At 43.7% G+C, this 22,902-nt stretch overlaps 1 protein-coding gene across 2 annotated transcripts in view; it reads right to left on the bottom strand.

The window, feature by feature from the left end:
- The window catches only part of Tmem245 (transmembrane protein 245), a 78,392-nt gene extending 61,637 nt beyond the window's left edge, over positions 1 to 16,755 (bottom strand). For both annotated transcript variants that reach the window (XM_059254380.1, XM_059254379.1), the window contains exons 1-3: positions 16,189 to 16,755; positions 4,398 to 4,515; positions 2,841 to 2,942 (exon numbers count right to left, since the gene is read on the bottom strand). In XM_059254380.1, coding sequence (XP_059110363.1) covers positions 2,841 to 2,942; positions 4,398 to 4,515; positions 16,189 to 16,755 — 787 coding nt within the window. The remainder of the gene's footprint in view (positions 1 to 2,840; positions 2,943 to 4,397; positions 4,516 to 16,188) is intronic.
- Positions 16,756 to 22,902: the final 6,147 nt, after the last annotated feature.

A 22,902-nucleotide genomic window follows, 5' to 3' on the forward strand; every position in this document is an offset into this window, starting at 1 on the left:
GGCAAGAGTTGGGTTCCCAGCACCCATGTCAGACAGCTCATAACTGCCTGAAACTTCAGCTCCAGGGCATCTGACATGCCCTTCCAGCCTCCACGGCACCTGCACATCTGTGGCATATTATTCTCTCTGTCTGTCTCTCTCTCATGCGCTCGCGCACACACACACACACACCCCTTTTAAAAAGACAGCATTAGTTAGCAAGTGCTAAAGAAGCCTTAGCTAAACTGATGCCAAGAAACAAATTCAGCAGAGATGAAGGTACAGTATCAGTATAACACAAAATAGGTTATACTTCTAAGTGTATACTAAGAATGAATCATATAAAATGGAAACTCAAAAAACACTGCATAGCAAGAAGATGTAACACTTGAACACTAAAAACTATACAACATTATGGCTAAAAGAAATTAAAGAATAAATACAGAGAGATGCATCCCACACTCACAAACTGGAGGTTGATTACTGGGGTGTGCGTGTGTGTGTGTGTGTGTGTGTGTGTGTGTAAAAGAGAGAGAGAGAAATGCAATGTTCCCCAAATTACTGATGAATTCAACATCTTATCAAAATCCCAACAGACTATTATGTGAATATAGAAAAAAAAAAAAAAAAAAAAAAAAAAAAGATCCTAAAACTCACATGGCAATGAAGGGAACAGAAACCACTGAAACAGTCTGCAAAAAGAGAAAGCTAGAGGATTCACACTCCTGCTTCATCCAAACAATGACATAAGGACAAACACCAATGCCAAGAGAGAACCAAAGTACAGGCATAAACCCACACATCCATGTTCAACTGCTTCTTCACAAGGGTACCAAGACCACTCAAGGAAGAAAGAACTTCAGCATCTTGTGCTGGGAGAAACTAGGTATCAAACATGCAAGAGAGGATGGACTCTTCATGCTACATTCAAAAAGCAACTGAAAACTGATCAATGACTTAAATGTGAGAGACAAAAATATAATTCTGAAAGGAAAACAAGATGTAAATACTTATGGCCTTGGATACAGCCAGAATGTGCTAGATATGACAACAGCACAAGAGAAAAATACAAAGATTGGGCTTTAAAAATAAAGTGTCTGGAGAGATGGCTCTGCTATTAAGAACATGTACCGTTTTTCTAGGATCCAAGTTCAGTTCTCTGCACCTACTTCAGGGTACTCATAACAACTTGTAATTCCAGCTCTGGGGGATCTGATGCCCTCTTCTGGCTTCTCTGAGTGCTGCACTCACACGTACAAACCTACACACAAGAACACATATCTAAAAATAGAAAATTTTTAAATTAAATTTTTTTTTTTTTTTGGTTTTTTGAGACAGGGTTTCTCTATGTAGCTTTTGCGCCTTTCCTGGAACTCACTTGGTAGCCAGGCTGGCCTCGAACTCACAGAGATCCGCCTGGCTCTGCCTCCCGAGTGCTGGGATTAAAGGCGTGCGCCACCACCGCCCGGCCTAAATTAAATTTTAAAAAATTAAATTAAAATAAAAGGAAGCTACCAAAAGAATCAGACAACCCATAGAAGAAAATGTTTACAGAGTGTGTATCTGCTCAGTATCCAAGATATTTAAAGAATTCAGTAATTCAGCAACAAAAGACAACTTAATTTTTAAAAGGACAAAGAGTATAAACAGACATCGCCCCAAAGAGATGAACAAACAGCCAGCAGACGCATGAAAAGATGCTCACACTACCCGTCATTAGAGCACCTAAACCAAAGCCACAGTAAGAAGCCACTCCACACACTCTGGACTGCTGCTATCCAGAGCAATCAGGAAACATTATCAAGGGTGTGAGAATGTAAACTGCTGAGCTGCCCTGGAAGTAGTCTCGTAGTTCCTGAAACAAACATAGATTACCATCACCCAGGAATCCTGCTCTAAGGTGAATACCCTAAATTCAAATGGCATGCATACATTGGAGCATTATATGATACTTCATAATATGTCCTTTTTATGTATCAATTTAAACCTAGTTAAGAGTCTCAAAATTTTTAAATGAATAAACAGCTTCTTGTACATAAATGCTTCATAGAAGCACTATTCACAATACCCAAAAGATGAAAATAACCCAAATATTTGTGAAAGAATGTGTTCTATCTGTATGCTGGAATCCATGTACAGGTAGGTTTTCCTTTCAGAGTGATAAAAAATATTATAAAACTAGACAGAAATGATAGATACACAATACTGGGGAAGTACTAAATGCCATTTTATAATAGCTGATGACTATTTATATTAACTATAATAATAAAAAGATAAAAAAAATAGTAACATGATTTGTTAAAAACAAAAAACAAATCAAAAAACCTAAAACAGTTTAGATAATTTGATTTTCTGTTTAGAAACCACTTCAGGTTTTTAAATATATTCAAAGAGATTTTGCCTTGGCTCTTTTTTTTTTTTTTTTTTTTGTAAGTTATCACGCTGGTTAGTTTTATGTCAACTTGACATAAAGTAGACTCATTTAGGAAAACAGAACCTTGAAAATATTCCCCCATCAGACTGGCCTGTGGTGCATTTTCCTGATTGACAATTGGTGTGGAAGGGCCCAGCTCTCTGTGGGTGGTGCCATTCCTGTGCAGGTGGTCCTAGGTGCTACATGAGAAAGCAGGCTGAGAAGCCATGGAGAGCAAGTCAGTCCACTATGGTCTCTGTATCAGTTCCTGCCTTGAGTTCCTATCCTGACTACTCTGTGATGGAGTGTGACCTTTGACCTGAGAGTTGTAAGATGAAATAAACCCTTTCCTCCTCAAGATGCTTTTGGTCATGGTGTTTATCATAGCAATAGAGACAGTTATCCTCTCAAAATACTAAGAATATATTCATAATAGACTATTTCTTACCAGCAGACTCCTTCTCATTCTGTTTTTCATAAAGGGTGCCCACAGACATCAGGAAAACAATAACCAGGAATACTGGAATTCTCCATGAGCCAGCCAGTGATGCTGAAAATTATTAAGAATTAACATTTTTAGTTATCAGAGCAATTAGATATACATGCTAATTAAGAAATCATTTCACAGGGGAAAATGTTTTTAAAAGATCCTTGCAGGTAAACTCCAACTCAAGGACAGTTTCATTCTTGCTCTCAAAGGATCAAGGCATGTGCCAACCTACTCTTAAGAGGTCAATCCCCCGTCCATTACAGGCACCCACACACACACCCCTCATAGGGTTCAGGTCACCCCAAACTCAAGTTCAACCTACACAGCACCTAATACTAGTCAGGCACTGATCCTGAAGTCAGGAAGCCAGCCTAATTTCCTGAAAATGGAACTAGGTTTGAACTCAGTCTCAAAAAAGAGCCCAACAAAGCCAAAGGCTATAGCCAAAGCTCCCACAGCAGACAGTTAAGTCCCCAAGCACCTGCCTTCCCTGAGTTCACATGAGACTCCCTCCTCTGCCTTCTGCAAACTCAAGTGAGTCACCTGAGGGGACCCTGCAGATAAACCTCATGGTTCCAACTCCACAAGTCTACAGAGTACTGCTCTCTTAAAATCAGACCCTGAGCAGTTTTCAGTCAGCTGGGCTTAGCTGTTGCTTTCTTGGGGGTGGAGGGGGCAAACTTACAAAAAAGGTTAATTCTAAAAGCTACTTGAGGCTATCTGCTGCTCCAGGTTGCTCCATTATTTTGTTTTTAAATTACAACTTATTATTCCCATCAACTCAGACTCAGAAACAGGTCTTGCCCAATCATGTGAGTCGTGCTGAAAAGCCATTCAAGAGCATTCAGCAGCAGCACTACCAGCACCACCACCCCAGCTAACAGTGAGCTGCTTCACAGAGCAGGAAACTCATGACTGAGCAGCCCTGCCATGGAACATCTCTGTGGAGCAGTGAGCTGTCTTTCTGATGCTTCCTGAAGTTCTGGCATCTCTCCTCATGACCACAGATCTGCTTAAGGCACTCTTTCACAGGATGGACAGTCCTTCAACTCTTAGGAAGCAGTTTTCCTATTCCATGCACTCTTCTTGCCCAACCTCCTCCCCAATTCCTGACCCAGGCCCTTCCTCTTAGCCAGAATAAAAATCTTCTCCAGTCCTTCCACAGGGCCCAAGCGCCTCTTATCATCCTTGGGTGCTTATCTATCTCCTTCCCAAGTTAGCCACAAGCAAAATGAGCGAGAGGGTCCCCACAGCTGCAGTCTGAGGTGCACTTATCTTCAAGGACTTACTAAAAGAATGTGTAAGGAACTTAGAGATCAACATTTGGAAGCAGAGCATCTTCACTGAAGATTAGTGAAAGCTCAAAGCTCAACCTTTTCTATAGATTATGTCGAAGAATTTTAAATGTAACACAGAACACTAAGAACTCACTTTCATTGGTCAACCTCTACTGACCTTAAACTTCAGTTATTGGGAGGTTGTTCTACGAAGAAGAAGAAGAAAAAAAAGACCCACCTATATGAAAAAGCAGTATCATCCAGACAGGAATCGAAACTGCTCTCAAGTAGCGTTCAGTGTTTGCATTCCACTTGAATGAAACCATCAGCACATAGCCAACTACCAATGTCCAGATCTTAAATAAACAAAATAGACACAGTTATAAAAGACAAACAGCAAAGTGCATGTATTCCACAACATCTGCAGCATCTGTATAATGTAAGCACTGTAGACACAGTACAGATGGGCGCTATGGTGGCAGGCCTGGGTCTTCCCCTCTATCTAGATATGTTTAAATAGGCATTTGAAACTCAGGCAGTGATACTTAAATAATTAATAAAGTACATTGTTTTAAGACGTACCAAAGTTCAAAATTCATTTAACATTTTTTTAAAAAAGATAAAATAGTTAATATATAAATAGCAGATTTAAATTAAAGCTGTTCTTGCGGAATTCCTACAAGTTTATGTTGATTAACGTCTAGATGGGGGGGATAAAAAGCAACAGGTAAAAAGACCCCATATTTTAGCTTATAAAATGTTAGTATGAGGGTCATTGTTTGTAAAACTAAAAGAACTAGCTGAAGTATGAGCCTGCTGACAATGAAAGTGACAGATGTTGAGACCCTAACCTAGAGTTATATACTCCAGTTAAAAAGGTGTCTGAAAAGAATATTACGAGAAGAAATAGCACAAGTTGAAAACAGAACTAGGCAGGAGTCTAGTTCTCCTCCTCCATTCCCCTCCCCTACAGCTAAATGACCATCACTAAATTAGCATCACAAAGCTGCCAATGTCCCTATAGACACAGAACTCTTTTCAAGAGAACACTTACAAGGAACAATCTGAGAAGAACATGAGTTTGTGAATGTAAAATTCAAGTAGGCTTGAACCTGGGGGGCGGGTTAAAAGTAAAATGAAAAAGGACTTAATGATCCAATTCAGAGCACAAAGGGGAAAAAAAATTTAAAAATAAAAAAAAAATTTAAAAAAGGATTACCACAAAAGACAGGGGAAGGGCCAGACCCTCTGTGTTATTTTGGTATCATCTATCAATAAAAGTAATCCAGTTTTTGAAACATGCAATCTTGGACTTGAGAATTTAGATCCAGAACTAATCCTTACAAAGTAATAACAATTCTGGAAAAGCTTTTGATATAAAGAAACTCCTGAGAATTGATAGGGAAAGTGATGACGTAAAAGGCTGATGGAGTAAAGACCAACTATGGGTGACTGACAAATACAGGGTTATTCAACCATTAAAATGGGTTTGGAGGGGCTGGGGCCTAGTGTATACACACATGTGCTTGTGAGGGTCAGCTATCTTTCCTTTACAGCAGGGTCCCCCAGTGACAGCTCATAGGCTGGACAATCAACGTCTGCTCTTCTGACTGTCTCCTTACTCCAGCCTGAGTGCTGAAGTTAACAGTAATGCTCCGCCACAACCCTCTTTATACACAGGTGCTGGGGATCCCGACTCAGGTCCTCGTGCTTGCACACTTTTCCAGGAGTCACTCTCCAGACTTACATGAGTACTGTTTTCAAAGATCACACAGCTTTCAATTCCTAATATGGTATTAAGTTTAAAAAAAAAAAAAAAAAAGCCAGGCGGTGGTGGCGCACGCCTTTAATCCCAGCACTCGGGAGGCAGAGCCAGGCGGATCTCTGTGAGTTCGAGGCCAGCCTGGGCTACCAAGTGAGTTCCAGGAGAGGTGCAAAGCTACACAGAGAAACCCTGTCTCGAAAAACAAAAACAAAAAACAAAAAACAAAAAAAAAAGAGACAGAAAAACTCATATATAATAATCTACAACATGATAGGGAAAAGAGAAATGTGTTTTCCTTTTCTTCTTCTTGTTTTCTCCTGACACAGGGTCTCACATAGCCCAGAACTTGCTATGAAGTGGAGGATGACCTTGAACTCCTGATCCTCCTGCCTCTATCTGCCAAATGCTGAAATTTAGGGGAGAGGGAAGGTTGTGTGCTGGGATTTGAAATGAGGGCCTCACACATTCTAGATGAGTATTCCACCAGGAAAATGACTTGCCTACAGTCTGAAGTTGAATTAGAATTTTGACACCAAAGTCTATTTTCTTTTAATATTTACTTTGTGTGTGTGTGTGTGTGTGTGTGTGTGTGTGTGTGTGTGCACATGCACACCTGTACAGGTTTTGTGGACCACATGTGTGCAGGAGCCCTTGGAAGTCAGAAGAGGGTTTCAGATCCCCTGAAGCTGGAGTTACAGATGATTGTGAGCTAAGTCCTGGGAACCACAACTGGGTCCTCTGGAAGAACAGGAAGCATTCCCAACTGCTGAGCCATCTCTCTAGCCCAAAGTCAGCTTGCATGGTTTCCTTTTTTTTTTTCCAAGTTTTATTTTGTGTGTATGGATTTTTGGCCTCCATGTGTGTCTGTGTGCCATGTGCATGCCTGGTGCTCTCAGTGGCCAGAAGAGGATGTTGGATCCCCTGGGACTGGAGTTACAGACAGCTGTGAGCTGCCATGTGGGTAGTCAAACTCAAGCCCTCTGGAGGTGCAGCCAATCTCTTAACTGCTGAGTCCAGCCCTAACAGTCTGCTTTCGTAGCCATAGGGTAAAGTGGTGCTAGAAAATGAAAGCAGAGTCTGCTCATTTTCCTAAGGAGAGAATGACCCTTAGGAAAGGGATGGACTTCAGCACTACTGCACACAATGGTGATTAGTCCCCAGACAAGTCAGTCACTAAACAGAAAGGCTAGAACCCAGCTTCTAAGCCTATGGGCTGTGATCCACAAATGAATGTCAGGATTTTGAAAAATCTGTCAACAGCACAAGTTCTGAACATGCAACCATGAAAACTTAATCCAAAATCTGATGCATACAAGTCTGAGGTGTTTCTTGCAGTGAAGTCACGTGATTTCACTAAGCCCTGGCTCTAGCCCAAGTGCACACTTGCACTCACTGCTCCTACACAAAGTGTTTTTTAATTATGGAAAAAGAACGACTTTTTAAGTATTTTCTCGGCATCACTCCACAGCACATAGGTACCAGACTATTCTATCCATGGAGTGCACTGTTAGAATTGTTGATTTTTGAAACTGCTTACATAAATAAATAAATTCAGGTGATTTTTGGCTTGAGTCCATGACAGACTTTCCAGCAGTTTTTGAAATGGCCCTAAAAAACAGCCTTGACATTTGCACTGTGTGCTAATGCAAAGTGACACTGTCAGCACTGGTTATAAAATCGAAATATCAATCAACTCTTAAAAATAATGAAAATGTGCCAGGCGGCGGGGGCGCACGCCTTTAGTCCCAGCACTTGGGAGGCAGAGCCAGATGGATCTCTGTGAGTTCGAGGCCAGCCTGGTCTACAGAATGAGATCCAGGACAGGTACCAAAACTACACAGAGAAACCCTGTCTCAAAAATAAATTAATTAATTAATTAATTAAATTTAAAAAATACTGAAAATGCTGGGCGGTGGTGGCGCACGCCTTTAATCCCAGCACTCGGGAGGCAGAGCCAGGCGGATCTCTGTGAGTTCGAGGCCAGCCTGGACTACCAAGTGAGTCCCAGGAAAGGCACAAAGCTACATAGAGAAACCCTGTCTCGAAAAACCAAAAAAAAAATAAAAAAATAAAAAAAATACTGAAAATGCTGTGCCTGCAGGTTAAATATGTGGCCAAGATTTAAATCTCTATGCAAAAAATAAAATAAGCACATTCATCTCATTAGTATGAAAACTGGCTTTTATCTTTAATAAATGATTAAGGTTATCTATACACCAAAGAATCATCTTAAGATATGTTTATGAGGCTAGAGAGATGGCTCAGTGATTAAGAGCACTGGCTGCTCTTCCAGAGGACCTGAGTTCAATCCCCAGCACCCACATGGTGACTCACAACCATCTGTGACTCCAATTCTAGGGGATCTGATACCCTCTTCTGCCTCCACAGGTGGTGCACAGACATACATGCAGGCAAAACATCCATACATATAAAATGAAAATAAATTTTAAAAATTTATATATACTTAAGATTTTCTAAATGTTTGATTATAAACCTATTTTATATAGCTACAGAGCTAAGGTCACATAAAATTTTCTCAGGCAAAAAGGGGTCATGAGTGAAAAGTTGGCAAAGCTCTAGGAAAGTTCTAATCAAACCCACAGCTTACACAAACGTGGGAAGAGCAGGAACAGAGATCTGCCGACCTACAAACCTAAGGTACCCACAGCTAGAACAATGTGCTAACTCAAGGCAGATCACATTAATGAAAAGAAATGCAGAGCTGTGCTTTCACATCCAAATCCCAATGTACCAAACAGGGACTGAGGAGAAAGCACCTAAATTCAATAGTCAATGTATAAATGTCTGCTTATAAAAATGAAACTTGGCACCAACAAACTATATGAGCAATGAAATTCAGGCTAAGAAAGTGAAAGAAAATTATAATATGATATAGACTGCTGTGGGATGGTCTGTATGTAAAATGGCTCTGATTGGTCAATAAATAAAACACTGACTGGCCAGTGGCTAGGCAGGAAGTATAGGCGGGACTAACAGAGAGGAGAAAAGAAAAAACAGGAAGGTGGAAGGAGTCACTGCCAACTGCTGCCATGACAAACAGCATGTGAAGATGCCGGTAAGCCACGAGCCACATGGCAAGGTATAGATTTATGGAAATGGATTAATTTAAGATATAAGAACAGTTAGCAAGAAGCCTGCCACGGCCATACAGTTTGTAACCAATATAAGTCTCTGTGTTTACTTGGTTGGGTCTGAGCGGCTGTGGGACTGGCGGGTGACAAAGATTTGTCCCGACTGTGGGCAAAGCAGGAAAACTCTAGCTACAAAAGACATTACTAGATGGGTGAACTCTCTGGCTTACAAAGTAGAGAATATCAACATTTGATAGCTATTCTCAGATAGTGGGTGTCTTAGTTAAGGTTTCTATTGCTGCAATCAAACACCATGACTAAAAGCAGCTTGGGGATGAAAGGGTTTATTTAGTTACACTTCCACATCACAGCTCATTGAAAGAAGTTGGGGCAGGATCTCAAGGCAGGAACCTGGAGACAGGAACTGAAGCAGGAGCCATGAAGGAATGCTGCTTCCTGGCCTGCTCAGTTTGCTTTCTTATATACCCCAGGACCACCTGCTCAGAGGTGGCAATACCCACAGTAGGCTGGGCCCTCCCATATCACCAATAAATGTCTACACACTTTGTCTATAGGCAATCTGATGGAAGCATTTCCTGAGTTCAGGTTCATCTTCCCAGATAACTCTAGCTTGTCAAGTTGATTAACAATAACAAGTCAGGATAGTGAGGAACAATCATCTGGGAACAGACACGCAGCTTCACTGTCTGCGGTGCTGACGCAGAAATAATTGTGGAATTACGAAGCCACATATTTCAGTCCGATATGAGAATAAAGTTTTCCAGCAACCAATAGCCATCTAAAAACAGAGTAAGCACCTATCTGTAATGATGTTTGAACATGAGGTGTTAGAAAAGGCTGCCCTCAGCAAGCAGAACTACAAAGAGTATGCATCTCCAGATTAAGTCTATCTGAGAAGTTATCTGTACTTACACGGAATCTGTGTCACTAATAAAAAAAGAAAAGAAAAAGAAACTGAACACCAGATTTCTTAAGAGAAATTTTGATCTAAAGAAAAGCATGCTATTTTTATCCAGCAAACATGAAGCTCACAGATTACCTTGCTTCTGGCTAAAACAGGTCCCCAATTCCACTTCCAGGACTGTTCTACAGAAACGCTAGTGTGCAGATAAATACAAAATATTCAGGTGTCGGTTGCAATACAGCTCCAAAAATGGAAATGCATTCAGAATTGAAAAAGTGTGATGACTATATTCAGGAGCATGGTGTAAATTTATGCATGTGAAGTATAATGGTGAAAATATACTCAGCAACAATTAAAAAAATGAAAATAACCATCTTTGGGTAGCTGGATCCCAGGACAGTGCTTCTTTATGCTTGCTGTCTTTGCTGAATTTTCTACGGATATTTAATATCTTCATAAGTAGAAAAAGAAATGGTTTTTCCTTTAAAATGTGCTTCCTTGGGTCTTATACAGTTTTACAAACATTTTCAAGTATTTCTTCAGAGAGACTCACAAAAATACTGTTAGTTCAAAAGACAGAGCACACACTTGAGTTTTGGATAATATAATTCCCAATGGTTAAAACCATTTATTACCTCTGAATTTGTTGGAATACACACAAATCTATCATAAACATAGGCATCCGGGACGAAAGTATTTATGCCACAGCAGGATTAAAAAGAAAGAACTGTAGCTGCAAGCAGTACCAGCAAAGGGTCCACAAGAGGAGGCCAGGTAACAGCCCAGTGAGAGCAGTGATGCACAGCATTCCATGTTTTAATATACACTATCATGACATAAGATCTGGATGATAGAAAAAGGTTTCTACAGTATAGTGTATGTATGTATACATGAAACAAGACAAAAACGCATTTGGTATGTCCACCCCTGTTCAGAAACAAATTTAGAAAGCTAAGTCAGTTAACAACAGCATCTGTGTGTGGGAGTGACAGCAGAAGGGGGACAATTGACTCTGACCATATAAATCTCTATGCTGCTTAACTGTTCTTTATATAACAAGCCTGTTCTCCTTGATAAACTTTTCACATCCCAAAGCACTCTTTAAAATAACTTAATGATCACATTTCATGCAAGTCTGTTTTGTCTGGAGGGAAGGGGTTGTTTTATGGCCTGGGGATTAACCCCAGGGCTCACACATGGACAAGCAGAGACTATCACTGAGCTGCATTTCCAGCCTTTGGGTTCTAGTGTCGGATCCCTTTAGAGTGTTGTTCTGTTTGATATAGGCTCTCACTGTGTAGCTCATGCACACCTCAAATTCACAATCCTCCTGTCTGGGCTACCCAAGCACTAGGATTACAGAGCCACCATCCCTGGCATCAGTGTTCTATTCCCTAGCCCAGAAGTCAACTTCAAATCCATTTAGCCTTACAACCGAACCTGTTTGTGTGGGATTTTTCTCCCAGGCATAAATCACTGAACCACAGTTGACCCGAGGGCATACTTACCACATTTATCCTCTTAAATATTCTATGTCCTTTCCAAAATACATAATCCAATCATCTCCTAGCACCCATGTGCTAGACATTATATAAGACTGCATCAAATTTAGCAGCATTTACTTAGCTCTCCAAGGAAGGCAATCACATTTTCCTTTCACGAGACACAATTAACCACACATGGCATACTTTTCTGTTAAATAACACAGTAAGTGCTCAGTGGGTTAAAGTGCATGTGTGCATGCAGGCCCACCTGCCCACGTGAGAACAAAGGCTGAAATGTCTGCCTCAATCATTTCTTTAATTTTTCTTTCTTCATCTTCCCCCTTTTGTTTTTCTGTGACGGGTCTTTCACAGAACCTGGAGCAAGCTACCAGGCTCCATCAGTCTCCATCTCCTGCCCATGCACCACCACAGCTGGCTTCTATTTGAGTCTGAGGGTCACACTCAGGTTCTCAAGCACTTTCCCCACCGAGCCATCTTCCTGGCCCCCTTTCCTAAGTCTCTCAGACAGAAGGCAGCAGACTTCCCCTAATCGCTGCTGGAGCAGCAACTGCTTCAAGTACTTCCTTCTCCTTCAAGCTTTCTCCTACTTTGAAAACTGTTCTCTCTGTCATATGGTCCGTGGGTCAGGAGTTCTTATAGGCAAATCTGTAATTGTGAAAGAACTTCCTCTAAGCTGCTGCCAGGTAAGCAGCAACAGGCCTCACAAGGGCTTCCAAGTGGAATGGTGGCATGCAAGGCCGGCCAGGGTGCATTTCCTAGGGTCTCTTGTGGCCCTGAACCAAGACCTCAAGGAGACTGAGGCATCACCCAAGCCAAACCTTCATTTTGCACAGCTACGAAGGGTTGAGTGGCCCAGAGTAAGGCGCTGGTCACAGGTCACAAAGCAAGTCACTGCTACAGCCAAGTTTATAACTCAAGGTCTTCTAATCCTTCAGCCCTCACTGTTTCCAATGCCACTTCTTTATAAAAATGAGGCAGGCCAGGGAAAAATCAAACCTACCGTTGCTGCGCAAACTGGAGATGGCCTTCCCCACTCCCCTAACAAGTCTGAACCAAGGGGAAAAGGGGATCAAAGCATTCTCAGAGAGAAGAGGGGACACTATTAAACTTATCCTGCACGGCCCTGCATCACCAGAAGAGTTACAGTGAGCACGAAGCATCAGATCAATCTTCTTAAGCCTTCTGAAATGACTAAGTCTTATTCTAACACACTTGAAACTGTTGAAAGAGGTCTGCTGGCAGCATGAAGGAGTATCGTTCACTTGTAACCAGGGCACAGAGTTGGAGGGAACCAGGGTAAAGAGAAGAGCTTAAGTAATCCAGAGTGGGACAGAGAGGAAGAAACCATTGAGGGTAAATGGTAACAAAGGAAAATGAACAGAGGTAGAAACAGAAAGGAAAACCCCACAGTTTTCCTGAAACACTGCACAGACAGCAGGATAACCAGACAACATGGGTTTCTAAAGAAGCAGAGTCCAGGGGAACAGCTGGGACTAGACCAATTTTGATATTCTTTAGATTTTTTTCCTTTTAACTGAAGTCAGTTTAGCTTTCTGAATTAAAGATTCAAACACGTGCTTGGGGAAAGTTTCTTCGCCCTTACTGAAGGGCACCAGGGAGTTCTGATGACAGCCGATCTTTGCCTGTCAGCAACAGGTTCAGAGTATGAACAGATCACTCTCTAGTTTTCCCAGATATGAAATCTCTTCCTCCTACTGGACAGGGCTGTTCTAACAAGGCAACTGTACCAGTGTTAGAAGCTAGTCCAGGGCCTAATACAAAGGTGGATCTTGAATGTATGAATCACCAGGTCACCGAATGTGTGTCAGCTCACAGGGTACTTCTCTCTGCCTCCCTCATGCAGGCTCACATCTAAAAGCATGACGGCCGCTGTTTTGTGTCAGGCAGCCCTGCCTGGGCTCACAAACCCAAACACTGTGGTCTATGACAGAAAACGTACAGTAGGCCCCTGCCCAGGGCACATGGTAAGCCTCAACCAGTGCTGTCAGGTGAAGGCTAACACGCCTCACTTCACGCCACTTCCTGCCCCTATATGATACAGCTTTGGCAAAACTCAGCTGACTCTTGTTTTTCTCCAGTTGCGATCAACTGGGAAGCACTCAGCTTTCGTACTCTTACCACGTACCACACTCTTCTAATTCAATCATAAATTTCTTTTATAATGGGCTTGTTGGTTTTTTCTTTTTCTTTTTTTTTGTTTTTGTTTTTTTGTTTTGTTTTGTTTTTCAAGACAAGGTTTCTCTGTGCAGTTTTGGTGCCTGTCCTGGAGCTCGCTCTGTAAACTAGGCTGGCCTCGAACTCACAGAGATCCTCCTGCCTCTGCCTCCCGAGTGCTGGGACTAAAGGCGTGCGCCGCCACCACCGCCGCCTGGCGTGCTTGCTGTGATTTTTATCTACCTTCTCATCTACCTTTCTCTCATCACTGTGACCAGCTGAGTTAGGAGCCTTTCAGTAGCATTTATTAAAGGGCTGTGCATATAGACCAATAGTAGTAAACCATGTTATTGGCACATATAAGAGCCTGAATCCAACTCTCAGAACCCCTATAAAGCAAAAAGCATGGATCTGATTTTCTGCCCTCCAACACCCAAACTCAACACATGTAAACACAAACATGAAGGGTATCCTCAGTAAAAGGATCCTCAACGGTACAAACACTGAGTTTCACATACACCTTCCTAAGAGCCCAAAATCCAGTCTGTGAGGGACACACAGAAATGCCCCGCCTCCTCTCCTCCCTGCCAATTTACACCCGAGCAGCACCTCTTACTCCAGGTGAAAACACACACTATTCATATAAGGTAGGCCTTTCCTTTCTCATTTCCTAGAGTTCAATGGATGACACCTGTCAACAGTTGAAATATTATATTACAGAATCTGTAATCGTGTCTGAATTTCTTGAGGACTTTTCTTATAGGTACATAATGGTCTTTTATATGAGGAATCTAATCCATGTAGCTGACTTGTTTAACAAAGGGGCACTAATTTTAGCTTCTTTTTTTTTTTTTTAAAGCTTTCCCCTCCACCACCCCCGAGACAGGGTTTCTGTGTGTAGCCCTGGCTGTCCTGGAACTCACTCTGTAGACCAGGCTGCCCTCAAACTCACAGAGATCTACCTGCCTCTGCCTCCTGAGTGCTGGGATTAAAGGCATGCACCACCACACCAGGCTTTTTCAAGCTATTCCTAAAGATTGATTTTTGTTATTTTTATGTTTGTGTACATAAGAAACAGCCGCGCGCGCGTGCGTATACAGGTGCTTACAGAAATCAGAAGAAGATATTGGGATCCTTGGAGTTAAAGAGTTACAGGAGGTTGTCAATGGCCAACATGGCTGCTGGGAAGGAATTCAGATCATGTGAAAGAGCAGCAAGTGGTCAACCTCTGAGTCATCTCTCCAAGCCCTGAATTTAACTTAAGAGTGAACCATGCGGCTAGAGGAATAGATCAGTATTTGAGTCTTGCCTAGAGCTTGCTAACACTTGGGTTTGGTCCCCAGTACAACTTGTAAAAAGTGTACCACAAATTTGTCCACTGGATACCTATCTTTAAGGCAGTCACGCTGTCTGATCCTTGTGGCCCATAACTGTGAGAATGTACACTTACTTCTGCATATGTCTGTTCCAATAGGAATTGCTAATTTATGAGTCTGAAGGTATAACTCTGTAGCACACATGAAGCCCTGGGTTCAACCCCCAGCACCAAAAAAATAATGTGCTCATATACAATTATATGCACCCTGAAGACAGAGTACCTAACCCTGTGTTCAATCAACTTTACACTTGAACCAAGAGGTGAAATGATGGTCCTAGGATCAATTAGCATTCTACCAACACCCTTTGGCAAGTTGAAATCTGCTTAACAAATAAAGGCAACTATATATTTGTAACTTAATAATGTCAGGGCATATTAACTTTATTTCATTAACAAATGAAGTGAATAAAAGTGAAATTGTATAAGGTGTGTACACACTGGGCCTCATGCACTCTAGGATGTTCTCTATCCCTGCAATACATTCAACCCCTGTGGTAGTTTATCGATCCATATTCTTAACACTCTTAACCATTAAATAACCACTTCATTTTAACCTTGCCCAATAAATATGTGGACAAACTGGCCTGTGATGTAGTCTGAGTCAGGAAATGTGTCTCTAAGAGTATCCTTGAAATTCCTTTCAATTCGGAAGTTCCTCAATTCCCTAAGCATGACACTTATGATTCAACCATAACCTACCTCTCTTTACCGGTCCACTGCTAACCTAGACCAGAAGGGATGTGCAAAGGTCCACACATAATAAATGCAGTAGTCATAGAAAAGCACCCAGAGTCACACCCGAACTATATATAGTGAAAGAACTGAACGCTGGGACATCACCGGCATGAAACGAAACCTTTAGTTTGAGAGCTTGAGTAATTCCAGTTAACCAGTTCTAAATAACCCCTAGCCTGGTAAGAAGTCAGTACAAAGGCGAGTTGGACTCGAAATCTGACACCCTGACGTGCCTGCCAGATGTGCAAAGTGGGTCAGCACGTCTCAGCCAAGGGCCCTTTTCCCTACAAGAGGGCCGGTTTCAAATCACACCCGCTTCTCTAGAAGGAAGCGCGCCAAGTTCCCCGGGCGTGGGAAGGAGGGCGGTCACCCGCGCTCACTGGAGCACGGGTGAGGACCTTTGGCCTCCTTGTCGCGGGCGTCCCGGGTCCCGCCAACCCCCGCCGGCACTCACCCACAGGCTGCTGAAGTAGTCGAGGCCCCGGCAGATGAGCGCGCCCGCGTGCGCCAGCAGCACCTGTACGCCCAGGTAGCTGCCCAGGCAGTAGAGACCGTAGAGCAGAGGGCCACCCGCGCCCAGCAGCAGCAGCAGGCGACGGCGGCGCAGCGCCTGCTCGCCCAGGGCCTCGACGCCGTAGTCGGCGAAGCAGAGCGGCAGCAGCAGCGCGGCCAGCACGATGGGCGTGTGCGCGCGGTGCAGGCGCCGCAGCCACAGGCGGCCCAGGCGCGTGAGCGAGCTCTTGAACGGGTGCAGGAAGGTGCCGCACAGCACGGCCCAGAGCAGCGGCCGCAGGAAGGCCTCGAGGATGAAGTACACAAGCACCGCCGCCCCGCAGCACAGGCACACGAACAGCACCGCGCCCGTGTTGTAGAAAGCCTGTTTGATGGGCTTATCGAAGCGCAGCGCCAGCGCCGCGGTTCGCGGGGTCTCGCCCGGCCCGGCTACCCGCGGGGCCCGAGGCTCCGGCCGGGGAGAGCCCCGCGGGCTGGGCGCTTCGGAAGGACCGCCGCGGTCGGCCATCGAGCCTCTGCCTGGACCGAGGGGCGGGGCTGCGAGCTGGCGGAGGAGCGCGGGCGGAGGAGGACGGTGCCGCGAGGGCTTGTGGGTTTTGTAGTACCCAGACTGCGGGGAGCGCATGCGCTAGAACCCAGGGAAACTACAACTCCCAAGAGGCTGAGCACAAAAGCCTCCGCCCTCGGGCCCAATGGTCCCTATGGACCAGGTAACAAGTTTTGAAGGGGTCCAAGGACGCGAAGTAGGAGACACACAGTACAAAACTCCCCTTCTTTGATTGGTGTCAATTTTTCCGGAGGCAGGATTCCAAAAGAGACGCTGTCAGAGATAGAAAACACAAGCTGTGCTTTATGCTTGGGAAGTATTTCTAAAAACACTGATGCACAGACTTAGTTTTACTGATTTACTTAGTAAATACTTATTTTTTTTTAAGATTTATTTATTTATTATGTACCTAGTGTTCTGCCTGCATGCAAGACAGAAGAGGGCACCAGATCCCATTATAGATGGTTGTGAGTTACCATGTGGTTGCTGGGAATTGAACTCAGAACCTCTGGAAGAGCAACCAGCACTCTTAACCTCTGAGCCATCTCTCCAGCCCGTAAATACTTACTTTTAATCGTGTGTATGCAACGTGTGTGGGTGGTCAAAGAAGCCAGAAACGTCGGATCCCCACAGCTAGAGTTACAGGTGGTTGTGAGCAACTTGACTTGGGTGCTGGGAGTAGAACTCTGGTCCTCTGGAAGAGGCTTTTAAACACTTTAAAGTGCTCTCTGGTGTGTACGACAGGATTTTAAGTAGCTATTGCCATGTGACAGTCTCTAGGAGGTTGGCTCCTATCAGCTCATTGTATCCTTAGAACATCCCTCCAGAGATGTCACTAGTTTTGTTTTGCAAACAGGAAAACAGGGGAGCAGAAAAATTCAGTACAGCTTCATACAGCCGCCAAGTGGGTGAGGCGGGGTTCACACTCTGGACCCGTATTCCGTAGCGCTTATGTCCTATGCTAACTGATCTGAACAAGGGATCCTTTGGCTTCTGTGTAAAGCTCCTTGGAGAACCATAATGTGCAGCCACTGTTAGCCATTTGTTCCTAATACAGAGTAGGAGCCTCGGTAAGGGAGCAATCTAAACGCCTCAGAGTACGTGTATCAGTGTTTAACTGGCGCTGTTTGCTCCCCACCGAAATGTTCCCGCTGGCGAGAACATAGTTCTGGAAATCATAGTTCTTACTATAGAGTTGTTGGGGTGGGGGGGGGGGAGCAAGCCCCGGGTAGTCCAAGGTGCTTCTGCCCTGAGGAAAACATTTTGGAATCCAAGCCTGCTTCCCATAAAATACTCGAAACAGCCTTTTTGTTTGAGAAAGAGACGGAAGGAGGAGACATAAAGGGAGAGAGGGATAGAAGGAGAGCCAAGAAAGAGGGAAAGCTGGTCTTTACTCCTTAGTTGAATACTCAATATGGGAGGATTCCACCAGGAGTTATTATCTCTTTCCTGTTTTCAACAAATTTTCATATTAATTTCAGAATGAAATTTCTGTTTCTCTTTCTGTTCTAATGTAGATAAGGTAGTTTTCACATGAAGAAACGTTGCTAACTAGGTCCTGGAGATAAAAGGATTCAGTAAGTGAAGAAAAAGAAAAAGCAATTCCTTTCTCCTTTCCATCTTGCTTATGAGGTTTGGGACCACTGGTTCTCAGTGTCTGGGTCTTGGAGTTTGACTCAGCAAATGTTTGCTTCAGTTGTGCTTACATTTTACGGAGCTACTTAGCTGCTTGGTTCAGACCACCTGAGATCACCTCTGCCCATTTTAGTCCTATTAACTGTCAGCGTGCATATTCACTGACTTGAGCTGCTCTTTACATAACAGCATCAAAAAAAAAAAAAAAAAAACACGGGAGTGGGGGGTGCTTCCCATTTGTTCAGAGCCCAAGTCAATCATTCATGCCACCCTGCTGCTCAAAACTCACAGAATCTAGTGCCCATTAATCATAAAATAACCAGTGCCTCAGTCACTCCATTCCCCCAAATTTCTAACCCCTGCAGAGCCAAAGCAGACCTGGGTCCCACTCAGAGTAGAGGAAGAAGTCCTTCTGCACAGCTTAGATAATCTGCATCTTTTTTCACTCAAGCCCTGAACCAGTCACTTGCACCCAGTGGTGAAGCCTCCTCCGTGAACAGCTCCCTTGGGTCCAGCTTCCTATCTTCTAACAAAAGGGGTTCAAAACACATCCAAATGACTCCTCAAACCTGCAACGCTCTCCAATTACAAAAATTAAGTTCCCATGAAAAGTAAGTCGTGGAACAAACTCTTCACCAATGGAGGAAAGGCCTGTGAGTGTTGTCTGAATTGTGTCGGGGCCCCAGTTCAGCAAGCGGAAGAGGCTCTGTCACGGTACCATACTCTGTTCCCAAGTCTCAGTGGAAAGCAAAGTTGCTGAGCCTTTCAAAATGGTTCTAATGGCCAAACAGCACTGACAGGCATCAGTCAGAATTTCTGGTGAAGGAGAGAACTCTAACAGAAAGGAAACAGAGGCAGTGTAAACTGAGAAGTATTTGTATGGCCTCCTCTACACTGGGGTTTTCTTCACCTCCCAGAGTCGCTGGTTGATGTATCTGTCTCCCTACAGAGCTCCTAGAGAGCAGGGACTAAGCCTGCTTCAGTTCTGTGTGTCTAGGACTTGACACAGCAAAGGATATTCATAATCAGAATGGGAGCTCAATGTGTACTGAGCAAGAGAATGAATGAATGGTATCCTTTCCCAACAGCCTGTCTGTGCTTACTTCGTGATACTGAAACCTTAGTGCAGTGGTTCTCAACCTTTCTAATACTGCGACCCTTTAATACAGTTCCTCATGCTGTGGTGACCTCAACCATAAAATTATTTTCATTGCTACTTCATAACTGTAATTTTGCTTCTGTTAAGAATCATGATGTAAGTGTCTGATACGCGGGATATCTGACATGCATTGCAACCTACAGGTGGAGAATGATTGAGTATTCATTTAGTTGCACGCAAAGTTTGACTACTGAGATGTAGAACTTTAAAGTTCTGGGGGCAAGGAGACACAGCAAGAAAAAGCCATGCCTGTGTTGAAGATGCGTGTGCAAGGTTGAAAACTCAACTGGGATTGGTGATTGCCAAGATTGGGAACCGCAGATTCAGGGCTATTTTTAGCCCTCCCTTGACAGGCATTCATTGCCCACTGCTGTCTAACCTAACATCCTTTTGACCATCAGATAAAACCTTGAAAATGCATTTTTTGTGGCCCTCTAGCTTTCACCCACCCAAAAGCTAAGAATGTCACCAGAGAGTATCTAAATACATAGCTGAATTTTCCCTTCTTTGATATAACTTACCTAACAGTAGTAGCCCTATTAATGTATGTGGTTAATGCTTTAATTTTGACTTTCTCTATCCTTTAACTAATAAAATCTCTTGTAACCACTTCCATGCTAGAATACGTCTCTTGAGGCAACTGGGATACATGTTCCTAGGCCATAGTCACTCACATTTTGCTTAAGAAAAAATTATGTCTTATTCCTTTTGAGATGAGTGCTGTGTTTTGGGTTGATAGGACCTAAGAACTAAATCTGAAAAAGGGACCCAAGTCCACTCCAATCTCAAGCTCATGGAGCATCAGTTCTAGGGTATCTCTTCTAAAATGCTATGTTTCTTAGTTTCTCTTTGGTGGCATCACCTGACAAAGCCCTCAGGGGAGACCAGTCTCCTCGGCACCCTGGAAACAGTGGAGGACCCTGAGACCAGGCTGCACCAGCCCTTCCAGTTATAGGAATCAAGGTATTTTCTCATTGGGACATCTGTTGTAGTTACTCTTTTTGGCCCAGGACATGGTGAGACCTTGATAGTGGCTCTCAAAATGATTCCTTGCCAAGAGTCATCTCTTGAACAATCTGTGTCCCAGACACTCATCTTTTATGAATACAACAACCTCCAAGGTCTAACGCTAGCAGGGAGAGGCTTTACCCAGCATTGTGTCTCTACAAACACCATATTCTCCAAGTGTTTCTACAAACGAATATGCTAAGCACTTGGGTTGCACAACACTATCCTCTGAGCAGAACAACCACCATCTTCTCAGAACAACTTGCTTTTGTACAAAGTCCATACGATATTTTGAATGTTGTGTGTTCACATCTACATCCATGCTCAGCACAGGAGAGACAAGCAAACACATAACACCGCTCTCCCCCTCCCCTCCACCCCCATGGGTCCCAAACAAACAAACAAAAAAGATAGTTTAGTTTAGGACTAAAGAAGGGTGAGTCTGGGCAATTTGGAATGCACCCACCGTCTTCTGTTTTCAGTCTTATTCAGAGTCACAGAGTGGAAGGCTAGGTGTTTATGCCACCGGATGGCCTCAACCTTTGTGTGTTGTAGAGACACAGCCAAAGAAGAGATAGCCCAGTATTCCAAGTCCTGATCCCTAACTCCCAGTAGTCAACCATTTCAGAGAAAATGTCAGTTATTCCTCTGAAGCCCACGAGCCACCAGGTAAGGGCATTTATGACTACTCCCTTCTGATAGGTAACTCTGACATCCAGTCCATAATTTTTTACCACTGACTTCAGCTGTCAATACCCCCCACCTCCCGCTTGTCTGGATACTGTCTTACCACGTGGCTCAGCTAGCCTCTTACTCAAGATCCTTCTGCTTCAGCCTCCTCAGTGCTGAGATTAGAGATGTTATCTCACCCAGCTAAACCGCACTGTTCATCTACAGATGAAGTCCTGATGCTTTGAGTCCTATGTGTTGCACAGTTGGTTGCACACTTGGCACTATGATGATGTCACCTCAGCCTCCAGCAGGTCTCTCAGCCTACTTTTCATTCCATGTACTCTGATCTATCACACTGCAGGCAGTATGATCTTCTTAAGACACAAACTGACCTCTTTCCAAGCCTCTTTATCCCGTGTAAAGGCATCTGAGCACTTCACTACAACTTGCAAAGTCTTGTGTGATCAGGTACAGGCTCACTCTACCTCATCTCTCTACTCCCCACTTTACCCTTTGTCTTTCAGTTTTAGGAAGGAATGAAGAACGGTCCTCCAGAGATACCCTGACCCCTGTGCAATGTGTGGCCCACTATGGCAAAGCACTTTGCAATTGTAACTAAGCTAAGGTTCTTGAGACAAAGAGATCATTTCTAGGTTATGGTAGAGAGGGGCTAAATATAATCACAAGTATGTCTACCAAAGGAAGAAAGGGAGTTTAAATGACATGAAAGGAGATGGTATACCATATACCATATAGCCAAAGCTCAGACTGTCATTGGAATGACAGATTAGGGAATGCTGGCAGCTATCAACAACTAGAAACCAAAACACGAGTCTTCTTCTGTGAAGCCTCCAGAAGAAACAAGTCTAGCCAACATCTTGATTCCACTGAGATCTCTGGCCACCAAAACAATGAGACAATACATTTGTGTTGTTTTAAGTGACCAATTTTGTGGACATCTGTTGCAGACATAATAGCCTTGTCAGGGGTAGCTGGGGCCAGCATGCATCCTGCTAATCTTTCTGTTAGGATTCTGTACATGCGCAGCTCGGAGCCTGGCGTCTTGCATCTTACATCATCAGCGAACACCACGTGGTTATGCAATCCCGACCTTAAAAAGCCAGAGGCAGACCCCCATCCCCTTCTTTCTGTTTCCTTTCTGCTCTCTGCTCTGTTTCCCGCTTCCCTCCCCCGCCAGGCCTGGCTCCTCCCTCCTATCCCCTCTTCTTTCTAATAAAGCTCTTTATAACTCTGGTACTCGGGGCCATGGCCGGTGACTTTTCCGCCACCAACCAGCGCCACCAACCAGCACTGTATACCCATCACTTTCTCCTTGCATTGCCCTTCCCTTTCTTGGGGATGCCTCTGTCTACTCTGCTAATTTGGTCCATCTCTTTGTCTTTGTGAATTTGGGCTGCTATTCCAAATTACTTTAGATGGCTCAAATAGTTGTAGAAGCTAGGAGGTCTGAAACCAAGGGACCAGCATGATCAAATTCTGGCAAGGGTTCTCTTGTCCCAATCCCGTCTTGACACTAATTCGATCACAATGGCTTCCCCAGCACCACCACCTAGTCGCACGCACGCACGCACACATGCACGCACGCACGCACACATGCACGCACGCACGCACGT

This window comes from Peromyscus eremicus, chromosome 2, assembly GCF_949786415.1.
Source record: "Peromyscus eremicus chromosome 2, PerEre_H2_v1, whole genome shotgun sequence".
NCBI classification, from domain to species: Eukaryota; Metazoa; Chordata; class Mammalia; order Rodentia; family Cricetidae; genus Peromyscus; species Peromyscus eremicus.